The sequence below is a fragment of the Cebidichthys violaceus genome, unplaced genomic scaffold, assembly GCF_023349555.1.
Source record: "Cebidichthys violaceus isolate CVI_PGR_0920_01 unplaced genomic scaffold, fCebVio1.0.p SCAF_25, whole genome shotgun sequence".
Lineage (NCBI taxonomy): Eukaryota > Metazoa > Chordata > Actinopteri > Perciformes > Stichaeidae > Cebidichthys > Cebidichthys violaceus.
The window spans coordinates 6,328,854-6,353,601 of NW_027176428.1; the positions used below are offsets into that span (position 1 = coordinate 6,328,854).

The window sequence follows — 24,748 nt, forward strand, 5'->3', positions numbered from 1 at the left end:
TGAAATGCTGTGGCCAGAAATACTGTACATTAACCTTTCTATACAGTGACTATCTATCTTGGGGATATAATTCACAATAAATAAAGCAGAAAATGACAAAAACATCCAGACCTGGATATTACTGGGACATGTCAAAAATGTGTTTTGTGAAAAAAAAAACCATATAGGAGGGATTCAATTAAACAACACTATGCAAACATTACTCTTTATTTTCTTCCACAGGGTTAACATTTTCACAGATTTATCAACAGCAACACAACACTTAATATTATTAAGTCCACTTAAACTAATTTAATGGATAAATAAAAAAAGACAGTAAAAAAGAGGCACACAAGGTAACATGATTGTGGTCTGTTTTTGTATATATATATATATATATATATATATGTATATATATATATATATATATATATATATATATATATATATATATATATATATATGTATATATATATATATATATATATATATATATATATATATATATATATACACACACACACACACACACACAACTAGACAGTCTTTACTGCTGCTGTTTTTTGCAAACTCAGGTCCATGTCTTCTTTTATTTCAAGTCTGACTTTCCACGGGTTCAATGGTAAACATCACAATAAATAAACACATAAATAGATCAATGAGAGACCAGTCAGTGTGTAGCTGTTGCTGAATTAGCAGTAATTTGCTCTCATTCTCATATGATCTACCATCAACAGCTTGTTTGATTGGGGACTTGATTGTGAATCACATATTGGTAGTGTATAAAACACAGTTCACCTCATAGTTGAAATTGTATCTGTTCAAACAACAAGAATGGTGTCTAGTCACAAACACTGATAAAGATTCTGTTAAAGCTCAGGACATATACATCTCAAGTGAACACATCAATAGCTGCCAAGCATCAAGACTCTGCTTTTGTTAAATTTGCTACTTTATAACTCATGTGAGTACATGAATATCTAGTTTCAACTAGTTGATTAAGTCCATTAGTAATTCAAGTTAATTGCCGCAGACATACAAGGTATAAAAACAAGACAAAATAGCCTCCAAAATTACATGAGGACAAAAGTGGGATCTTAAATTCAAGCAGCTCAAGTTCATCAACATGGTGACACAATCATGGCACCATTATACACAACATGTAGTTAACAAAGGATATGCTACTCATTTACATGATCTCACAATGAATATATGTCCTTAATACAGCTGGTGAAAAGGAGCACTGTATTCTCCATCTACCAAACTGCAACAAGTTAAGTTCTGTCTTGAGCACATCCTCACAGACATATGCATTAATGGCAGTGTTTTTGGCTACAGATCTAATGCAGTACTATGTTGTATTATTAAGTACCTAAATCTGTTTTGTTGACGGCTTTACATGTGGCTATTTTGAAATAAATAATCATAATTCATCTGAGATTAACTTCAACAATGACCTAAATGTAAGTAACATGTGAAAAGTTACTTTAAAAACATTCACATTTCTCACAATCTGACTACAATGTGCAATTTTGTGGGACATTTCTGTTTTAGAACTACTGCCAATTTGCTGTTAATTGTCATTTCATTTATGATTGCTTCCCATATCATAATAACCCTGTAATTAATGACACAGAAACTCTGTGCTGATGATTTGTTTTTTGAGAAACTGAATGTTCAATTTTGAGCTGGCAGCAGATTTACAGTCGCAGGTTAAAACAGCCCTCACTAACACTACTAACAAGCACTCAGTTCAATGCTTAATTTGTAACTGTTAGTACAAAACAACATACAGAGGGTCAACAAAAACAACAAGTAAACTTTACAGTTGTGCTTCAAATCCAATACAACTGCTCTGCTTTTGGCTGTCAGAGAGATGTACAACTTTACAGTAACATTGGTGGCCGTAGTTATTGTTGTACTAAATTACATTATATTGAAAGATGTCCCAGTTTTTTTTAATTCTCCCTCTATATGCCCAATAACAGGTAAACGAGTCATGTTTGTGGGGATCAACAGTTATTTCGACTTCAACAACTTCACTTTGGTTGATTGGCAATGAATACAGTTTCAGCTTCTGAGTTCACAATGTTCAGTTTGCGGTCCAAGGTGGCCGTGAGTTACACTTGACTTACAAAGTGAGAGCCATCATCTACAACCCAGTGGCTTTGAGTGTCATCTGCAGCTCTTTGAAGAGCCCTTCTTTGGATGACCTGAAAGTTAGCAAAAGAAAAAAGAAACAATACTTTAGTAGGAGGCAAATATAGCTGCAGCTTATTCTTACAATAAAGACTGATGTTTTTGTGTGTAGTTTTATATACAGTGTCTTTTGTAGCATCAGTGTGTTATTCATATTAGTCTGTGACTTCTAACTGTTAAAGACTTCAGGTCTAAATTTGACATGACTTACACTTAAAGCAAGTGGATAACAACAACCAACACAACTTTTCGCTTACACTGGTATATTTAGCTGTTTGCCATTATTGTATTGCCATATTTGGTTGTTGTAACAAACAACCAAAACATTTCTGATGTTTCCAGCAGGACTAACAGATTTTATATGTCATCTGTGTTAAAAAGAAATCTGCTGCAATTGTTACTGCCTCAATAATCAAAGGCAAATGATCACAATAGATAAAAAAAACTTGCTGTTTGTATCTTTAATATAAATTTCAAATATGAAATGTCCTTTTCACACATACTAAAACTAGTTAAAAACACCTGTGTCTGATATACATTTGGAAAAAACTTTATTCTAACAATAAATGTCCATCTGCATAGCCAAAATACTTTAGTTTCCTTTACTACTGTCTTAAGCTGAGCAGAGATGTAGAGTTGTTGCTTCAATGTAACTTTTGTATCAAATGTGTTTCAGTATCTGCTGGTGTGACAATATATTAAAACCATTAATATACCACCAAAACAACAAAAATAAAAAAAACACCCATTTATCAGGTAAATCAAGAAACCCAAAATATCAGGCTTGTGCTCAAACAAGCCAATTTCTAAAATAGTAACAAATACAAAATGTATTTTCTTTTCCAGCCGCTTTGGCATGTAAAATGTGATTTCCAAGTATTGAAAAGTATGTGAAAATGTGATTTACAATTACATTGTAATCGGTGGATAAGTAAAAATAACTTCCTGCTCTTAACTACTATTTAAATAAGACAGTGACTAACTTGATGCCACTATTTGCAGTAATTTGGGCTGACAAACTAAGATATGTATCAAATGACTTTTGTCTGCTTACCTGTTCATGGTAATTGTGATTTTGGTGGAAGGTCGCCTCCCGAGTGGATACGTTTTTAACTCTGACTGCTCCCTGTCTGTCAAGAGAGTGAGACCTAGGAGATTTGAGCTGACTGCGCCGGTGCCATGACTTAAGCTGTTCATTCACTACTTGTTGAGGGAGGCCATTGGGGCAGTAGTGTGGATGGTCCCATTGAGCCGGAGAGGGGGATAGTCGGACCTCAGGGAGTAAAGGCCTCTGTGCTCTCCGTTGGGGCACAGCAGCCTCTTTATAGTAATACTCATATCTGTTGGAAGGACAGGGAGCCGGCTGGGCGTAATAGCTCCCTGCCAAGTCCAGATCGTGTTGGTAGACCATTTCCTCATTGTAATAGGCTTTGGGAAAACCGGTGCTGGACTGGTGCCTGGGATTATTGTAAAAGCCGGTGCGTGCGAAGGCTTGAGGTCCATAGCAGCCAACTGGGCCAGAATGCGGATGTGCAGACTGATATTGCTTGGGCGAATCACAGGGCATCTCCTTACACGGTGAGCTGTTGTAAGATGTAAACGAGTGTTCAGAGTTGCTATCCTCAGAGTTAACGTGGTTTCCGTAGTTCACCAGGGGAGGGAGAGTCTCTGGTAAAGTTATTGCATATTCTGTCAGTCGCCTCCTTGGACCTCTGGGGCGACCCCGGTCCTTTTCAAATGAAGATTCAGGGTTGGATATTCTGTGTAAACATCAAGTGCATTAGTATGGCCACTTAGTAAACAAATTAACCTTTAAAAATATGTACATCTCACAGTCAAAAAAAATAAGAGGAGAGGTCAATAATATCTCTGCAATTTGCAGTTAATCCCAGGTTCACTATCGTTGTGGTGCGGACATACAGTACTATGGATGTATTTGAGGTGCGGCTACCTCAGGGAGAGTTGTCTGTGCACTCGCATCTCTGGTGTGGAAGGCGTGCTGTTCGACTGAGCGCGGCTCAGCCTCAGATGGGAAGCAAAGCAAGCCTCCAACGGTGGCAGCAATTCACTTTTGGCTGGACTGCTGAACACACAAAATGGCAGCAAAAGAAATACGTTAAATTTTGTTTCTTAGTTTGTGTTTTTATAAATAAAAAAAATCTTAAAATATTAATACCCAGGCAACAGCGAAAATACCAATGAATAACAATATGAAGCCAACTCAGTGAATTAAGGAGTATAAAAGGGTTGTAACATTTTCCATAAATTGCTTTATTGCCTCTGACATCCTGTGGCATTAATCCATTACACTGACAAACATGAATAAACACTATCACAAATTGGAGTTTTTATTACAGCAATTGACTCCTGGACAATAAAGACTGAATTCTACCTCTGTGTTGAGGTGTCATTATGAATCAGAAGGATTTGTTGTTCTGTATTCTTGCCATTGGCTGTTGTAGCACCAGAGCAAAAGCAGATGGCAGTGTTGAACATTCATAAATATCACTGACATCTTTGCAATACAATGCAAGAATAAGAGGGTATGCACTAGAAACAACTTTGCTAGATGAGCTTTTGCCCAGAATTATTGAAAAGATGTTTACTAAAAGTCTTGAAAGGGTGCACAATGTTTTGTTTAAGGCAGAATTGCAGCATTAATTATTCACTGCAAACAAATTGTTTTTTTTCCAGCATTTCCAAAGAATCCAACCAGGACCATTTCACTCTCAATCTTGCTTATGTTACGAGTAGAAACAAAATCTGCATTTCACGCAGCTTACTACAAACCACACATTGCCCCCCCCCCACAATACTAAAAAGTTGATGAACAGGAAAGGAGTCATGATGGATGGTCTGTGTTACCTCGTCTTGCTGGAAGAGCGCGACTTCCTGCTCTTCTGGTAAGGTTGGTCCAGGCTAGTCTCTGTCCACGGGGAGTGCTGGATGGGAGGAAGGTCACATACAGGGCTTGAGTTTAGACTCAGCATAGAGTCCAGATTAGGATGGGGAGACTGGCTTGGGGTCACCGGCAGGGTCTGTGGAGCCACAGATGGAGACATGTAGGGGCCGTCTATGACGGACTGTGAGGACACAGGAGGCTGGGGAGGAACGGCCTCTGCTGGGTCGAGGATTCCAGAAGACAGCTGTGATGACTGACTTGTCACCTCTAGGGGAAAAAATAGAAATGATGTAGTGTAGGATACCTGCAGAAAGTTATTTACTGTTGATACACGTATCCTCCAAATATGATTACATATTTTTTGAGGAAGCATCTTCTATTTGGAGAAAACATGAGCACTAAAAGTAGTCGTGATGAATGTTCACATGTTTTATGGTTAACGGTTGTTGTCCAGCTTTCAAAACTACATAAAGTTGGTCTTGCTCCAACTCTCACCAATACTAGATTTTAGGCTAAATCTTACCTTCATCTTGCACTACAGAATCAGACAGAGAGCTGTCATCAGATGTACCTAGATCTGAAAATAAGAAAAAGACACTTTGGTTCACATTCACAGTATCAGATGATACCCTTCTGTTTAATTAATGATTAAATTATGAATTGACAATCAATTAACTCCTTGCACAAGTGATTACAGAAGGGATTTGATGTCAAACTATCTTCTAGTGTGGCCAGGCGCCTCTCACCATGTTGTGCAATATTGAAAGCAGGGAGTGGTGACGATCGACCGTGCTCCATTCGGAGCTGAAAAGCCGTCTCCTGCAGCCGTTTGAGTTTCTTCTCCTCTCTCTTGCACTGCTGAAAACGGCTCTTTTTAACAGCCTTACTCGGATGATTCTCGTCACAGAGCTTGCGCGCTGCCTCGTATATCTTCATCTGAAGCGCCAACTCAGCATCCACTAAACTCAGTTTTGACTCCTATAAAATGGTGCGGTGACAAGAGAGAGACAACAGTGAGACTCTTGAAACATTGTATGTCCTTGAGGTTAACGTTATTGTTTAAAAATGCTGGGTTTTTTACCTCTGCTCCTCGAGGGAAGCTTTGCTCGTCCAGTTTAAACATAGCTCCAATACGCCTGCGAATCTGCGGAGGCTTCTCTCCCGGCAGCAGAGGGTAATCATCCGAGAGCTGGCCTGTCAACTCCTAAAAACACAGACAATATCAAAAATTCAAATGTCAGCAAAGCAACATTTGAACGTGACTAAAAGTTTTTGTTTTTTTCTTAGGACAGATCTAGTTAATCATAATTGGTAATCAAAATAAAGATTTTTTTAAAACGCTAATAAATCCTTTCAGTTCAGTTGTCCAAATAAAGTCACACACACACATCTCTTGAGAATTTATGTAACCATGTCCGATGATGTAGTATCTCATTCTGCTCTTTACATGTTGAGGCATATAGGTTCAAGGAATCTGTTGCACAATTCTGCACTTCCAGAGATTCCCTTTCACAACACATTCTTTCTCACTGTATCGAGCATCCGTGTCCAAACCAAACGCAGAGCACGACGGCACACGGTTACCGGTTTAATTAAAGAAGAGTCACAAAAACTGTTAGTTTGAGTCACTCCTAACCAGACACCTGTGCAGACAGACAAACACGTAAGCACAGCCAATGAGCTTACTTATTCTTTTGTCACTAAGAGAAGGGAGAGGCATCACGTCTCCCATTAGTTCACCTGAGCGTGTCCCGACAGGAGTGCCCGGCCCCAGTGTCAACAGGAAAGAATGATCAGTCCTGGGATTTTACACCGGAGCACTGACGCATGGCAGAAAAACACCCGGAGGAATATGTGCCCAGTTTCGAAATGATTCAGTGTGACCGTTTTAAGTCTTTAGTCCATTTGGTAATTTGGTAAGCGAAAAAGAGGCAGATAATATTGTAAATGAAGGGATGACGTGACAAAAGTCTAATGCTGGATTCATATCCTCATGTCATGGGAACATTGAAATTACTTTGGCCAACTGAACCACCAGGATACCTCTTCAAAGGCTATGATACATTTAAAAAAAATCTCAGTGCAGCCACATTGTGTGGTCTAGCTTCACAACACAATATGTCTGAAAGAAAAGCGATGATGTTTGTATTCTCTAACGTCACAACGAACAGGAAGAAAGATTTATCATCAAGGCCACTTTGAAGCTAATGCAGAAAAAATGGAAAATTCATAAATTTCTTGTGTTTTTGAACCACTGAAACTCAAAATCTGCTGGCAAAAAAACAAGAAAATAACCACAAAGACCTCAAAGCCCAGGTGAAGAAACAAAACTTTCTGACTCCCGAACAATTCTTCCACATCAGTGTGGACAAGGCTGAACACAGGTCACTTTGTTAACATGCAGTAAAATGCGTCATCAAACATCCTGCACTAAACTACTCCACCTATTTAATCATTTATAAAAGCCACTAAATCACAAGAAATATGGCAAGCACACGTTGTAACATCTGGCCTCATTAAGTAGCAAATATTTTGAGTTTTGTCTTTAGTACTACTAAAAACCTTTTAGATTTGAATTAGCCTAAATCCTCATGATTATGTGGCTCTTTAGTTCTGTGACACGTTTTCACTGTAATTGTTGGAATGCTGATTCAGCATTCCAAGTATTGTTATCCTAATCTTTATTCTTCAACTATTTCTTCAGTACGTATTTTGGCACTTAATAACGTCCACATTTCTTAAGCTACAGAAACCGTTCAAATATGAAAATGTTCAGCGTTTTCAGGAGAGGGGTGCTATGTCTTTTTATGTTTCTAATCTTTCAACTTTTTGAATTATTAAGCATTTTGCAACTTATTTTTTGAATGGGATGTCTATGGAGAATATTTTTAAATCCTCTTAAACTTGTTCAACTTGCAGATCCTTCTACTTCCTCATACTTTCAGCTACAGACACCATTTAAACTTTCAAATGTTGAGAAAACCCTGATCAATGATTGTATGTTATAATCATTTTGATATCTTTTACACTTTTTGAATAGTAGCATTTTTGCTTTCATGTGTTTTTCAGTCCTTTTCTGCTTTTATAATGGGTGTGTATTGCGCAGCTTAGAGTGCGTGATGTCATCGCTAGAGTGAAGAGAAGCCTGAGATTCCTGTGAAAAAAATATTTGTCTTTTGCGACTGACTCCTCAATTTTCACTCTACATGCATAATTTTTGGATGGAAACGTAGCTAATCTTGTCCTTGTCGTAGACATATGACTTTGGAATCCCACAGGTTTACACATTTGGCTCAAGAGCCTTTACTTGAGAGGAAAACCAACTTTCTCCTCCATAGACCCCAATGTTAAAACGTACTTCAAAAAAGGCTTGCACAGACAACCGTACCCCATTTCTAAATTGCCATTGAAGCCACTTTTTTTTACACTACAGACACAATTTTCGCATGATCTGTTCTTCAACTCATCCTCCCTCTCCAGTATTAATATTGGAGCAATAGGGGCTATGGTTATGGGGTTTTTGGGGTTTTGTTTGACAGGTGTTTTCCAGTTTTTTTCCTCATGAAAATGCGGCAGGCTCACAGGTGTTCGTGCTTGAGCTAATTACTAATGTTTATAAACACACAGACTCACAGACTCTCCAACTGCTGCGTCGTCACCATGGGAACCAATGACACACACACACACACACACACACACACACACACACACACACACACACACACACACACACTCTCTTTCTCTGTCTGTCTGTCTCTCTCTACACACTCAGTACATATAACTGTCTGTCTGCCTCACTCACTCACTCAGTACATATAACTGTCTGTCTGCCTGTCTCACTCACTCACTCCATATAACTGTCTGTCTGCCTGTCTCTCTCTCCAAATCACTCAGTCAATGTAACTGTCTGTCTGCCTGTCTCTCTCTCCCTGACAGTCAGTCCGTCTGACTGTCTGTCTGCCTGTCTCTCTCTCCCACTCACTCAGTACATAAAACTGTCTGTCTGCTCTTCTCACTCAATCCAGATGACTGTCTGTCCACCTGTCTCACTCACGCACTCAGTACATATAACTGTCTGTCTGCCTGTCTCACTCACTCAGTTCATATAACTGTCTGTCTGCCTGTCTGTCTCTCTCTCTCCCACACACTCAGTCCATCTGACTGTCTGTCTGCCTGTCTCTCTCTCCAAATCACTCAGTCCATCAAACTGTCTGTCTGCCTGTCTCTCTCTCCCACACACTCAGTCCGTCTAACTGTCTGTCTGCCTGTCTCTCTCTCCCACTCACTCAGTACATATAATTGTCTGTCTGCTCTTCTCACTCAATCCAGATGACTGTCTGTCCTCCTGTCTCCCTCACTCACTCAGTACAAATAACTGTCTGTCTGCCTGTCTCACTCACTCAGTACAAATAACTATTTGTCTGCCTGTCTCTCTCTCCAAATCACTCAGTCAATGTAACTGTCTGTCTGCCTGTCTCTCTCTCCCACACAGTCAGTCCATCTGACTGTCTTTCTGCCTGTCTCTCTCTCCCACACAGTCAGTCCATCTGACTGTCTGTCTGCCTGTCTCTCTCTCCCACTCACTCAATACATATAACTGTCTGTCTGCTCTTCTCACTCAATCCAGATGACTGTCTGTCCTCCTGTCTCCCTCACTCACTCAGTACATATAACTGTCTGTCTGCCTCTTTCACTCACTCACTCAGTACAAATAACTGTCTGTCTGCCTGTCTCACTCACTCAGTACAAATAACTATTTGTCTGCCTGTCTCTCTCTCCAAATCACTCAGTCAATGTAACTGTCTGTCTGCCTGTCTCTCTCTCCCACACAGTCAGTCCATCTGACTGTCTGTCTGCCTGTCTCTCTCTCCCACTCACTCAATACATATAACTGTCTGTCTGCTCTTCTCACTCAATCCAGATGACTGTCTGTCCACCTGTCTCACTCACTCACTCAGGACATATAACTGTCTGTCTGCCTGTCTCACTCACTCAGTTCATATAACTGTCTGTTTGCCTGTCTCACTCATTCACTCAGTTCATATAACTGTCTGTCTGCCTGTCTCTCTCTCCCACAGTCAGTCCATCTGACGGTTTGTCTGCCTGTCTCTCTCTCCCACTCACTCAGTACATATAACTGTTTGTTTGCTCTTCTCACTCAATCCAGATGACTGTCTGTCCACCTGTCTCACTCACTCACTACATATAACTGCCTGTCTGCCTGTCTCACTCACTCAGTTCATATAACTGTCTGTTTGCCTGTCTCACTCACTCACTCAGTTCATATAACTGTCTGTCTGCCTGTCTCTCTCTCCCACACACTCAGTCCATCTGACTGTCTGTCTGCCTGTCTCTCTCTCCAAATCACTGTCCATCTAACTGTCTGTCTGCCTGTCTCTCTCTCCCACACACTCAGTCCATCTAACTGTCTGTCTGCCTGTCTCTCTCTCCCACACACTCAGTCCATCTAATTCTCTGTCTGTCTGTCTGTCTGCCTGTCTCTCTCTCCCACTCACTCAGTACATATAACAGTCTGTCTGCTCTTCTCACTCAATCCAGATGACTGTCTGTCCTCCTGTCGCCCTCACTCACTCAGTACATATAACTGTCTGTCTGCCTGTCTCACTCACTCACTCAGTACAAATAACTGTCTGTCTGCCTGTCTCACTCACTCAGTACAAATAACTGTCTGTCTGCCTTTCTCACTCTCTCACACTCATTCATTCAGTCTCTCTATCTCTGTCTTCCTGTCATTCTGTGTTTCTCTCTCTGTCTTTCTTTCTGTCTCTCCCTCTCTCCCTCTGGCTCTCTCTCTGCTACCACTACTGCTGCTATTCATGCTACTACCAGTACCAATACTACTACAGCTATTAGTACAATTGCTGCTAGTACTAATACTACTGCTATCACTTCAAATACTGCCAGTACTATTACTACTTCTTCTACTACTACTACTACTGTTATATTAAATACTACGACCACTACTACAGCTATTACTACGACTACTGATACTACTACTTATACTGCTTCTTCTAATTACTAATACTTCTACTACTAATAATACTTCTACTACAACTACAACTTCTACTACTACAAATATCACTACTGCTGACATTTTTTAAGCCACAGAAGCTGTTCGAATATAAAAATATTCAGCTTTTTCAGGAGAGGGGTGATATTTTTCATATTTGTAATCTTTAAACTTTTTGAATTATGGGATATCTATGGAGAAAATCTTCAAATCCTGTTAAAGTTCTTCAACTTTCAAAGCCTTCTTTCTCATACTTTCAACTACAGACACCATAGTTAGACGTTTCAACTAGAAGGGCTTTCAGCAGTGCAGTTTAAATGCTTTCGAGCTTCAACATTTTTCAGACCGGTAGTATCTCATTTCTGTATTTTCAGCAATGTTTTTGCAATTCATTTCAGCTTTCAGCTTTCAGCATTCCAACGCATTTTCAGCAGGAAATGCATTTTCTAGTTATTATTATTATTCTTATTCTCCATCTTCCACATCAGAGTTTGCAGCGAAACTAGTCCCACAGCGTTGCCAACACCTGCTCAAAAAGTAATTCAACACGTGCGGCTTGATCGGGAATCGTGAGCTATGACTTTTATAAGAAATTCGTCCAGCGGTTTCCCCAAAAATCGCAATCTACGATGAAAAATCGGCCCATTGACTTGAATGGGATTTCGGCGTGAAGAAAGCAAAAAAAACACTTAACTTTGGACCCATATTGACCAGCCATACTTTAACGTAGAAACATGATTCAAAGTTTAAAACGTAGACAAATTGATGGACGTTATTGAGCCAAATGGACATTTTGCTAGCTAGCATAGTTTTCATGAAGTCACCGATTTAGTTTCAGCAAAACTTTGGGTCTGTTTGAGATTTTATAATGGGTGTGTATTGCGCAGCTCGTTAAGTGCTAGAGTGATGACATCACGGTCAGAGTGAAGCAGAGCAGGAAAATGTTCTGTGATTTTTCCAAACAAATTGCTCCCATTCCCACAATTTTTACTCTTTATACACCATTTTTGGCCAAAAAGCTTGGAAATCTTGTGCTGGTCGCAACAAAGTGTCTATGGAATCCAACGGACTTACACATTTGGCTCAAACAGCCGTGGAGCGACATGAATTCCAACCGACTGCCCCATTAGACCCCATGTTAAATCAGAAAAGAAATTTGTCAAAGAAAGCAGACGGTACCAGTTTTGTAACTTGCGCTGGCGCTCACATTTATAACACTATAAACATAAAAAACATACCAGGACGTTCGGCAGAGTCTTATCTCTCTCACGGTGCACTTATTTTATTGATTGGACCCATGGTTTTGGTATAAAGTGCATTTGTTTGACAGGTGTTTTCCAGTGTTTTCTCATGAAAAGTCTGCCAAGTTCACAGGTGTTCTTAATTCAGCTAATTACTGATGTTTATAAACAAACAGACTCACAGACTCTCCAGGCCCTGCGTCGTCACCATGGCAACCAGTGACACGCACGCACGCGCTCTCTCTCTGTCTGTCTGTCTGCCTGTCTCTACACAGAAGGATTTACAAATAAATGTGACTCACAAATGCACGCAGAACAAATATATTTCTGCATTTGTATGTATTTGTGTGTGGATGTTTTCTATTTGTTTGTGGATTTGTGTGTATTTGTTTGTGGATCTCTTCACATTTGTTGGTGGGTTTTCACAAATACGTTTTTTTTAACATGGACCTATCTGTAGCCAATCAGATGTCAGCCTCATTTTCAAGCAATCACATGAGCGCAGCTCCCCCCTCCCCTCCCCACGAGGCTGCCAGCTGTGTTCACACCGAACGCAGGGCGAATTATTCGCGCGATGAGATTACATACAAAGTCTTTGCACAAATGCGATGAGACTGCAGTGACCCGAATTTTGCGCGGCGCGTTTGGGGCGGCGTTTGAGGCGACGCGTTTGGAGCGACGCATTTGGAGCGACGCGTTTGAGGCGTTTGGAGCGACGCGTTTGAAGCGTTTGGAGCGACCCGTTTGGGGCGTCGCGTTTGAGGCGTTTGGAGCGACGCGTTGGGAGCGACGTGTTTGAGGCGTTTGGAGCGACGCGTTGGGAGCGACGTGTTTGAGGCGTTTGGAGCGACGCGTTTGAAGCGACGCGTTTGAGGCGACGCGTTTGAGGTGTTTGGAGCGACGCGTTTGGGGCGTCGCGTTTGAGGCGTTTGGAGCGACGGGTTTGAGGCGTTTGGAGCGACGCGTTTGAGGCGACGCGTTTGGGGCGATGCGTTTGAAGCGACGCGGTTGGCGCGATGTTCCTCCTGTCATCACTGACGTCCTGTTGTTGTTGAATCAGGAAGTACAAACTGTAGCCGTCTGTGTTCACCCAGAGCTCTACGCAGGGACGTGCGGTCAGGGTGTGATGATGAATTGTAAAAAACAAATAATGCTAAAATAAAATACATATTAATATTTCTCTACTGATCTGCGCTATAAATGTAATTTCTGTATTATTCCAAACATTTTTATAATCAAAATCTCTGAATTAGCGCATGTCCTGTTCAAACAAAGAGGAGACAGTGAGGTGAGGCAGTGACCAGCTGTTCCTCACCTCAGACTGTGAATCCCTCACAAACTGGGTTGAGCGCGTGCCTTTTGCTGTCTCATTCCTGCACACACTGTAATATTTGGAGACACTTTTATTATATGTCCTTTCTTTCCATAGAATATGTAATGTATTTCACGTCTGTGTAGAACATATTTAGTGTTGCTGATCTGACATTAAGGGGTGGCAAACACTACTCTGCCTCAATGAAGGGTGCGCGAGAGCCCAAGGCTCAGGTTTATCGCGTCAATTAACACAGAGCAGATCGACCCAGGCAGGAAGTCAGACACCGATAAGGGATAGAGCATCCGGTAAGTTTTCAAAATAAAAGCGTCAGCTTTAACTTGGTTTAACTTTTTCAAGAGTATGAATCTAAAATGCAGAAAAGAGAGAAGCATTATCTCAATCGAACCTCAACGATACTGCCGGTAACATCAGCGTTTATGTATATATTGCGACGTCTTCGGGCAGTAGAAGCCACACTGTCAAAATTTCTTGCGAAATTTTCTAGTTTTACTTACAGCTTCTCGTATGCAGAGTTTCTTCAACTCCAGGAGGCAGAGCTCCAGTCGGTCTTGGAGAGCCTGGTGTTTGAGCTTCATGGCCCGTGTGTGCGTGGTCACATCCTTCGTATGCGTCATTGGGCTGTCTGAGCCTGCGTAACGCAACAAGAAAGAAACATACAGACTGTTACACCTTATTTATTAAGTACTCAACACTTGAGACCTTAAGTAAGAGGAAATCAAAGTTGGAAATGAATAAGTAAAGATCAAACTTAAAAAGAAGTGGACCATTTCATTCCAAAGAGAAATGCATACAAATCTGTAAAATTAAACTTTTTAATGATCATTTTGGAGACTGTCGGTTCTGGCGCAATTGAATTGCATTGTATTACACTGAAAGGTGTTTTAGTATTAATTGGCAACTCGGTGAACATAGGTGCATTGTGTGTGTTTGTGTGTGTGATGTATTTTTAACCACAATGAAAACAAAGTAAATCACGTGTTAGGGAAAAGTAGACAAGTCCACAGACCTTTTCAAACTTGACAAGTTTGAGCAACAAAATAATTAGTCAGTCATCACGCTCCCTACTATTTCATGTTCTTCATGTTGATAGTGATCTTTGCTTCTGCCTGTTATATTTTTATTTATATATTTTTTACTTTCTTTCCCGTTGCCTAGTTAGTATTCTGGCATGCTCATATGATGGTGCCCTTACCATTATGATGCTGCTTCAGATTAACTCTCAAGGCCACTCAGGACAACACAATGGCTACATTCAACACCACGTACCTTTTGTTTTTGGTCGTTGTTTTCTTTAGTGGCATGCAGAATAACTGGTGGTGTCTTTGTAACTATAAACAATGTGCAAGTGTCCGACTGGTGCTGTCTGTAGCCTTGGTGACTAATGACATTAAGATTAGTCTCAGTGGCTGTGGGCGTGGCTTCAGGCAAAATGCATTGAGCACCACATACCTTCAGAGATTATTAACAGAATCCCTGCAGGTACTGACAAACATCTGAGGTGCGACAGGAAAGAAATGTGACAGCACCACAATAGGGCAAAGAATTCCTCTTCCTAGAGGGACAATCCCCCCATTCTTTGTCGACCGACACCTCTTCATTGTATCGGGCAGACATCGCATGTTTCAATCAAGAAGGGCCAGAATTAAAAACTGCTGGGCGTAGCAGCAACACGACTACCAAAGTTTTTTGTTAATTCTTTGGCATTGTAACCATTTGGGACAGAGGGAATAATGTAGACGACCAAATTTTGTGACTACCTTAAATTAAGTTGACAGTGGCAACTCCCAAAATATGGACTGATTTACAAAATAAGAGCATAATATTCACTCAAGTTGCACCTGGTAAATCGATTAAACATTTGGTAAATTAAATTTCAGAAAAGGTTGAAAAAAATCTCACAATCCAACATAAAATATTTAAACTGCTTCTTTTGTCTAATCAACAGTCCAAAATGATATCCAGGTTTCAGCAAATATTCACTGCTGAGAAGCTGGAAAAGTTTTAACTTTTTTGGTTAAAAAATAAAAAATAAAATAAATTGTTATTCAACTACCAAAATTACTGCCAGTTAGTTTTCTGTCAATCAACTAATTGATTAATAGACTGATTGTTTCAGCTCCAATATTCACAAAACATGTTGTGAATATGTTTGCAAGGGGCAATCTCCTCCTGAATAAAATCCAGACTTAAAAAGGAAAACTCCTCCAAAGTTGCACATGGAAGCCTGTTTACAGATCTTGGGAAGTACAACTGGGTAAGTGAAAAAGTTGTTTAAAGCCATTTGTGGCTGCAGAGGGAGCCAAGTGAGATCTGACTTGAGGCAGCTTCAGTTTGATAATGAAAAGAATTTCAGAAAGAAGTTAAATAAGGTGGGTTTACCAGACCTCTGTAGCTTGCTCCTCATCTCTGCTTGAGACTAGCCGCTTAAATCTACATTAGTTGCCACTAGCATAACAAACCAGAATCTCTGACAGAAAAATGTTGTTGGTCAAGTTGCATTGTGGGTAATGTAGATGTCAGGTTTTCACCAGAAGAAAGAATGAATGGAAAAAAAGTATGATATCTGATTCGATCCTTTTTTTCTCTCTAAATTATCCATTGGGATACACAATGTTACAGTTCAATGCTAAATCGGTGGATTGCTCTTTTAATCTGGATTAATTACGATGCATCCTACATGTTGTGTTGGGTACAGCAACAAATCTGGCAGCAAATTACAATGGACCACATGCATTTCAGTCCTTGACAGAGTTCCCACATGATAACTTGCTTTTGTTAAGTAGATGACTTGCTCTTGTTTTCAACTGGCTGGAATTACGCCTCCTAAAACAATCTATTTGGTCTGTGCTGAAGTGGGGAGTTGCCAAGAGAATTACAGCAGTAGTTGTTAACTCAATGTAATCTGCAACGATTGTGTTATTCTCTGAAAGGAAGTCATTATGCTAAATATTTGCGTGAAGTAGAAGTGATTCAATAATGATCTTGAAACAAAATAGGTGAACAGGAGAAGAGTAATGTTACTGACTGGGTTTCAATTTAACAGCGGTGAAGTTCAGAATGAGTAGGTAGAAGTAAATTGTGTCTTTATCAGAAAGAGATCAACATCAAGAGTTAGTTAGGATTTGTCTTCTGTTTGAGGTCACTTAGCTGGTGCTGTGATAAGATTACCACGAGCTGGACTAAAGGTGTGTACTCTGTTTCAACATTGATTTGTGCTTCCAGCAAGCGTCTCCTGGCTGAAAGAACTTTAAGCTTTGCTTTTTAATAATAACTAATGTAACCCAAGCGTGCAGGTCTCACACAATGTTTTCAGTATTAATTATTGTCTGAAAAGTCTGAGAACTTAAATCCTCTTTCACTAATTGGCACAACTCAATAAAGCTGCCCAATGTCCCTCAGATACAAATCTGCCAACCAATCAAAGACAATCTGCAGTCCACTTTGTTTCTACTAATTTCAGGTCTCATGATGTTGTTGATGTAGATTTTTAGGAATAAAGATTTAATGCAGTCAAACAGCAAACTGTGATGCAGTGAACTGCACTGATCATAAACGAGCACATGTATACTTCTGCAATCTGTTATTTCCTGAGACTAAATGAATGGAGGAACAGGCTTGATGATCAAATTGAATTGTTATGTTGCAGTGGAATTAATGTGTACTACCTGGAGATACTTTAGAGCCTGGAAACTGTATGAATGTCCTTTCCTCGGTATTTAAATATATATTTTTTTAAAAAGTGAGACATAAAAGTGTTTTACCTGAATGAAGGATGATGCCGCTGTCAGTGTCACTGATCTCTCCGTTGCCCTCCATGTCAGGGAATCGACCTGTTGCTATTCTTTAGTGGATGACGTCGCTACTCACCATTTCCTGTAAAGTATTATTTCAGCTTTAAACATCCATCACAATTATCAGGGTTCTTCCAAGTCTACATCAGCCTGATTATCACAAAAGTCATGGATTCTTTGCGGCAAGGTCTTAAAAATGTACACACTTTTGAACGGCTGTAATATTATGGTTAAGACAAGAGATAAATTCTATCATGAAAAATAAAACTTTTAAAAAGAGAGAAAACAATATTTAACATTCCACACTGATTTTTTTTGTCATTTAGTGAAGACAGTATTGTCTATTGCAAAGCTTCAAAAGACAAAAGCAGAACAGATTCAAAGTGTAACGGTGTTTAAGCCTGCAGTGTCTGGGAGTCCACTCGGAAAAGACACCTGCATATAAAATAGGATTAAAAAAAACTATCAATACGCTACAAAGAAAAGCAATAGAGGATTCAGGGCTCCAGACTAACTTTTCCACTGGTAGCACTGGTGCTGCCAACTTTCTCAGTTGGTCTCACCGGTACATGATTTGGTTGCACCCTCTATTAGCTCAACGTGGTATTAATCAATGACCTTGCATGTTGTCGTAATTTGTATATCCAGCCTGAACTTTCATCATCGATGAGTCGAACATTTTGTTCTTCTCCCCTCTCTCTCCTTATTTAGCTTTTATCACTAATCAGCTAGAGCCCTTCCTTTTTTGAAACACGGTAACAGTTTAATGGATTGTTTGGTTAAGTTGCTTAATCTTGTGACCAGGTGATTGAGTGACTCAGGTGTGACTTGCCTTCTTGACCATAGTCAGGTGGAGTCATAGTCTCCCACAGCATGAGTAGTGCGCATGAACGTTGCCAAGTCTAGGGTGTGTGACTGTTTGTTAGTCTCTGATGTCATATGATCGCCATTATCTCATTCCTTCAGATAAGAGGTTCAGGACGCATGAGCCATATATATATGAGCGGCTGGTGTCAAATAATAACTGTGAAACTCGTTGGTTCAATTATTAACCGAGAGGTTACAGGAATGTGCCGCTGGTTGCATACCAACACCCACCCGGGGTAGGAAGCTTCCCAGCAGTCCCTGTTTTTAGGAACAGCTAGATGAGATGAAGTAAAGAGCAACATGCAAGAGTTGTTGTTTTTCTCCATGTTGGTCCATCTTCTTGGTGATCCACACACATGAACATGACCCCTCCTCCAAACAGCTCACATGATCGTGACTGGAGCTTCACTCCTTAAAATCACAGATAATTGTCTGCTGTGTTTGCTAAATTAAGACTGAACAGCTGATGTCCAACACACTTAAATGACAAAACAACCTACACTGCTGAATATAGTGCCAATTCAGTTTGAAATATAAATGTAGACATATGCTACATTTACTAAAATGCTCTCTACAATTTTTGGTGTCCACTGGTTCTTTTGACAAAAACCTATAAATTACTACTAAAATAATTATATATCTATATATCTAGACACTATAAAACAACAAGCAGCAGTTAGTGTTTGAGGATCATATAGCTAATCGATTTCATAACAGCAAAAATCTAAAAGGTACAGAAATAAACCCACTAGGAATGCAACTATTGATCATTTTCCTTATTAATCAATAAAAAAGTAGGAATAAATATGATTTATAGACTTTAATAGAAGTCTATAAAATGTCTGGAAATACTGACAAGTACCCTGTCACGTGTACACAAAGCACATTATGCAACTTCAATTAGCTTTTTTTTAATCCAACCAACAGTCAGACAAGCAGCAAGTCTTCACACAATTAAGTAATTTAATCCATCAATAAAGACACAGACAGGTACTTTAAACAGTACTTTAAATCTGGGGTGTCCAGTCATACGTCTTGGAATGTTTTGGGAGACATTTTATCTAAGTCAAACATTTCACCTGGAGGCATTTGTTTAAGTCAAGTGTCAGTGTTAGTGTGACAGAAAAAAACATCACACCGCACTGTCATCGTTTGTAAAAGCATAAATATCTATATGAAATATTATCCCAACAACACTATTAACACAATGACAGTTATTCCACATAAATCCAAATTAATTCACCCAGAGGACAATAGACAAATTATTACATGAAAGACTGCCAATTAGACCACACATTAAAAAAAAATGTACTTACTTTATGAGAAACTGTCAAAATCCAAAGAGTGAAACCTTTCTCTCAGAATTCCTGACTTAAATGGAAATGCACAAAACCTGAGCTGTGTGGAGTCCGGATAGGAATGAGGGACTCGCCCACTAAGAAAGCGCTGCCTGGTGAAGAGGAGTGGCCACATACTGAGGGCTGAACATTTGAGTCAGTATCAAATAACTCAGCGCTCCTGTCTGAGCTTGAAACTGTGTCAACAACAATGACAAAGATACAAAGAGATTACACTTTACTTCACCCTCTTATCAGCATCCTAATAGGCGCTTGGTGGCAACCTGACTGAAACGTGTGTCCCTTTTCAAAGGCACCATTACTATAAAAAAGTAGACACAGTATGACAAAGACAGGGGGCCCAGGAGAAACAAATGAGAAACAGCACAGAAGTATAATGTCAGTTTTAAAGCTGAAACCATTTGTCAACTAAAAAATTGGTTTATTGTCAGAAAGAAAAAGAAAAAATGAAGTATTAAATATTAAGATTTCTTGTTTTTTTTATATGTTGTATGATAGCAAATCGAATATATTTGTGATTGTAAAAAAAAAATGTCACATTGTTTTGAATGGACCAAACAAATCATCCATTAATTGAAAAAGTATTTGACTGACTAACCAATGATGAGTATATTCATTAGTAACCAACAGCAGTGTCTGGTTCAACTGTTTCACTTTGTACATATTTCTGGGTCCAGGTTTGTGGGACAACATGCAAGGTGTCTTAAAGCCAAAAAACATGCTTTGATCACTGGTAATAGATGACTGCGACTGGATAACTGACTGTTGACGACTCTCTGACTCTTCACCTCGTCGGTTTTCTTACAATAAACTGGGTCAGTGTCAAAGTTCAGCTCTAGTGTACAAAGATCAAATATCTGGTCAAAGCATTTCTACTGCCATCTCCTGGATGTTGAAAGGGCCGATACAACTTACAAATGTACCATCTTAAGATTTGCAAATAGCCTTCTTAACTTCACCCCTTCTCCTCTTACTTCCAGGCTACCAATGCAGAGGCTCTTTTGTGGCCTGCCGTTTTGTGCCTTGACTAAAAAGAGGGAAACGCACGGCGGCGGTGGGACAGTATGCATGATTTACTGGGACCAAGAGGCAGCACCTGCTCTCTAACTGCATGGCTAACATTCATTCGGAATCTCAATATTCATTTTGGCTTTCCAGGAATGTTGGTGCTTAGACACGCAGAGAAAAGGTCCAGCAATTCCCAGACACTCAAGAATCAGATCTCAAATGACACGGCATCGAGGAAGCAGCAGCCATAGGGACAAAGCAGCAGATATTTAGTGCAGTGACTCGTATGGTTAATAGAATAAAAGAGCAGCAGAAGCAGCGGCTTGTGGAAACAGGCAGCATACCAAGTTTGATCATCTAAAATCAGATATAGGGGAAGTGAAGTCATGTAAATGAGTAATAATCTCTTCTGTTCACGGGAAACTACAGTTAAGAGGTTATACCAACACCAATAGAATTGTATTTTTGACACTTCAGAGTTGGCAGGAAATCAGTTTCATCACAAATTTTCCTCTTTCAATAATGTACAGCTGTGCAGTTAAGTCCATCTTTATGTGACGACTAGTTAAACATCTTCCCACAACACGACTGTACGACACAGACGCTCGTCCTGTGTTGAAGTAACCAGTCGGTGGATGTCATGGGTAGTTTATATAAACCAGAGGTCCCCACAAGACAGAGAGATAGCTTTGTGTAGGCAACACAGCAGCTGGCCAAACAAATTCTTGAAATATTCTTGAGTCCTTTTATACGTGTACGACTAGACTTCTGCTGCCAGTGTGTCGAGCCATCAGCTGCCAGGGATCACACATTTCCCCCTCAGCATTTTGCAGCTTAGGTCTTCTACCAACTGTGGAAGACCCAAGTGTTGATTTAAGCAGTGAATTGATGCTTAAATCAAGGTGGTGTCATAAAAAAAAGGTTCAATAATGTTACACTAATGCATCACAAACTCCTAAAACTTTGAAAAGTGAAACAAAGCCATTCTTGGAGCTGCTGGGTTCCTCCCCCACCTCTCTCTCCGCCTCAAGCCAGCTTTGAGTTTTATGTTGCCTAAAGGCTCTAATTGACTATAATAAAGATGTGAAAAAAAATACCACATGTATATTAAATGAGCAGGCGTGCAGAAGTGGTGCGTGTGATGTGGATAACTGAATTAGAAGTTTGTCCACCACCATGCTAATCAAGGTCTATTCTAAAACTGTGGCCAAGCCCTTAAACTGTGGCTGAGAGTGAACCAGCGTAAACACATCAACACCGTTACACAGAGACAAGTAAGTTTAATCTGACATACTTGGTATCCCTGTAGACTTTTTAGGCTTTCCACTAGAATTTAAATTTCAAAGTTTGGGTGCACAGCTTGAGTTAGTAATGACTGTCCCAGCAGCAGGTCACAGAGGTTTAGGGGGTTAAGCCACCTCTGTCCTCGTGCCTCCTGGTCAACGCTCAGGAATGTGAAGCCAGGGGAAATGTTTCAATGCACAGCAATCACTAACTAACTAATATGACCGCTCTGTAGGAAACTTTTATAGAGACTGAAGTAAAACAATATCATATTTCCAATATGTCTCCCATGAACCATTTTGTAAATTATGTATCAACTTCATGAGGTAGGTACACTATCAAACTGCTATGATGTAATAATACTGAGCATGCAAGGCAGCATCGTAGACCTCACTGACTTGAATGCTGTTGTTCCTCTCAGTTATGTTTTAATGCTGTGCGTTTCTGTTGAAAGAGGATGTCTCTCATTTAGAACTTCTCTGCTGGTCAGTGCAGTCAGAAAACGTAATAGTGTTTAAACTATAAGTTTCTCTTTTACACAGAATTGACACAGAACAGATTAGGGACTGTCCAAGAAAAAAGATGAAAGATGGAGAAAGAATGAACGATGGAGATAAACTCAGTGTCCTAATATACTTCCAATAATGACATAATAGATACACGTTAAGTGTAATGTGATCCACATATCTGAATACTGTAACGTTAGCGGTGTACATTCATTAAATCAAATGGTACAACCAGCTTCAAGTGTCAAGTTACATTAGAGAAAACCCTCTGGAGCAATAACAATACAATAAAGATATCTACTGATGCATTTCATCAGCGCTACCTCAGCTTCATAAAGCTGCAGGGCCTCGGCTCTGAAGAGTTTCTCAAAGTTTAGAAACTTTTCACACACATTTAACGACACGCTGCCCAATAACATGACTTATTTTCAAAGGAACAATGAGTTCACTGGCTTTAATATTTACCGCGTTCCGTACATGCATGCAAATATAGTAAAATAAAACTTGTAACTCCATCGTGTGTTGCTCTTACCTCAGTAACGTGAGCTAGTTAGTTAGCATCGTGTCTCATCTGTATCCATACAAACTCCATCGGGCTCCCAGATTTAAGCTGGAAGTTTAATTCTATTTACACAAACAAAAGAGCAGAAGGAACCGACACTAAGTCCTCAAGTTATGTCTCTGTGGTCTAACGGAGTGGATACATTGTAACACAAACATTAAAATAACGAGTTACTCCCAGAACGACACTTTTTGTTGGATTGGCTACTTCTTGAGCTCAGTAAAGTAAAACAATGCTAAGATGCCTCCACGTGCTGTCGGAAAACACGACTACAATAACAACATCAACGTTTTTACCATGGTAACGGCGTTACCGTCACCCGACGTATAAATAGTCACGTGTATCAAGTTAGGTTTTAAGATCAATAACACTATTCAGAAAGTGTTCAAAAGCAGTAAATATGTTTATTAAATCAATTAATTTATGATTCGTTCAAGGATCTGTCGTTGTTGTAATCTTCCACTTTGTGTAGAATTCTGACGAAGTGTTAGTTCATTGCTGGAATAAAAACAATAGTCACTTTTAACAAAAAAACAATCCATCGATGGGTCAAGTTGCTATTATTGCATTTTGTGACCCTTGTAAGTGCTTAAAGTTATATTTACCACTATAGTTTTACAAATTACGATCTTAAAATGGGCTCCCGAACGCCGCATTGGTCATCCTCTTCTTCGTTGCTGTGTGGGCGGTTTGCTTCATGGCATTAACCCCTGTTTCATGACGTCAAAACCTCTTAATTATTCCTCCGACATGACCAAAGTTAAAAGATCTATTTTATAACCGAGTAATACAACGTTTGTTGAATTAACTTAAATTAGCATTAGCTTCTTTTAGTTTGAGCCACTAGAGGGCACTAGTGCGTCGCATAGACTTTTAATCCTGTAAACCACGTGATCATTTGTCAGGGCCATCCTATGTTTTATGTGACCAACACCTCTTCTGATACAGTTACCTTTTTTGTTTGATTATTGTTTCAGACATTTTTTAACTGAAACACATTTATATGCTGCATTTGTGTCTCAAACCCACTAATCAGCAGGAATCAGCAGGTAAAGTAAATTAAAGATTGAAGAATAATAATTAAATCCACTGTTGGCTCAACACATTCACGAAAACAGTAGCTCACTTTAACTAAATACATTCTAAATAATATGATTGTAATGTAAATTGTAGCTAACTACTTCTTCACTAAAATGACAATGGATCCAACAGTATAATCTTACCACCAAAGGCAAAACTTCAAACTAATTTGTTAACACAATAATCATAAATCAATTAGTAGATGTAACATAGTTAGAAATATAGATGGGCTACTTGACCCTTTTTTTTTACAGCATGTGTCTGACAAGCTAATTACCTTAGCCATTCACTCATCCAGTGGCTCACTGTAAAACAGACCTTATATAGTCATCTACCCCAACATGAATTTAAAAACCTGCAGACGTTCATTATCAAAGATAAATTACTTAATTATCTGCTGTGCATTACAAACCATCAACCTGAAGCCATTCACTCTAATGGAAACTCTTGCTGTGGAAATCAATATTTCTTGACAAATCTAATGAGCAATTTTGGCTTAATGTGTCTGATCTAAACTGATCATCACTATTTCAAATTCATGTTAAAAGTATTTCTTCTGGTTTGTCAACACATACTTTTTGCTGTTAAATCATATTACATGTTT

At 39.5% G+C, this 24,748-nt stretch overlaps 1 protein-coding gene across 2 annotated transcripts; it reads right to left on the reverse strand.

Annotated features, from left to right (window-relative positions):
- Window positions 1–444: 444 nt before the first annotated feature.
- On the reverse strand, window positions 445–23,250 carry inavab (innate immunity activator b). Of its 2 annotated transcripts, none has more exons than XM_068720521.1 (10): window positions 23,035–23,250; window positions 17,450–17,561; window positions 14,183–14,316; window positions 6,162–6,284; window positions 5,827–6,058; window positions 5,604–5,657; window positions 5,044–5,347; window positions 4,130–4,261; window positions 3,233–3,938; window positions 445–2,192 (listed from the first exon to the last, which is right to left on the reverse strand). In XM_068720521.1, exons 2-10 carry the CDS (start codon window positions 17,502–17,504, stop codon window positions 2,100–2,102), a joined length of 1,833 nt encoding a protein of 610 aa, XP_068576622.1. In that variant the 5' UTR covers window positions 17,505–17,561; window positions 23,035–23,250; the 3' UTR covers window positions 445–2,099. The 2 variants fall into 2 exon arrangements, with proteins under 2 accessions (XP_068576622.1, XP_068576621.1); XM_068720520.1 differs by lacking the exon at window positions 23,035–23,250 and adding an exon at window positions 19,663–19,750.
- Between the last annotated feature and the right edge of the window lie 1,498 nt (window positions 23,251–24,748).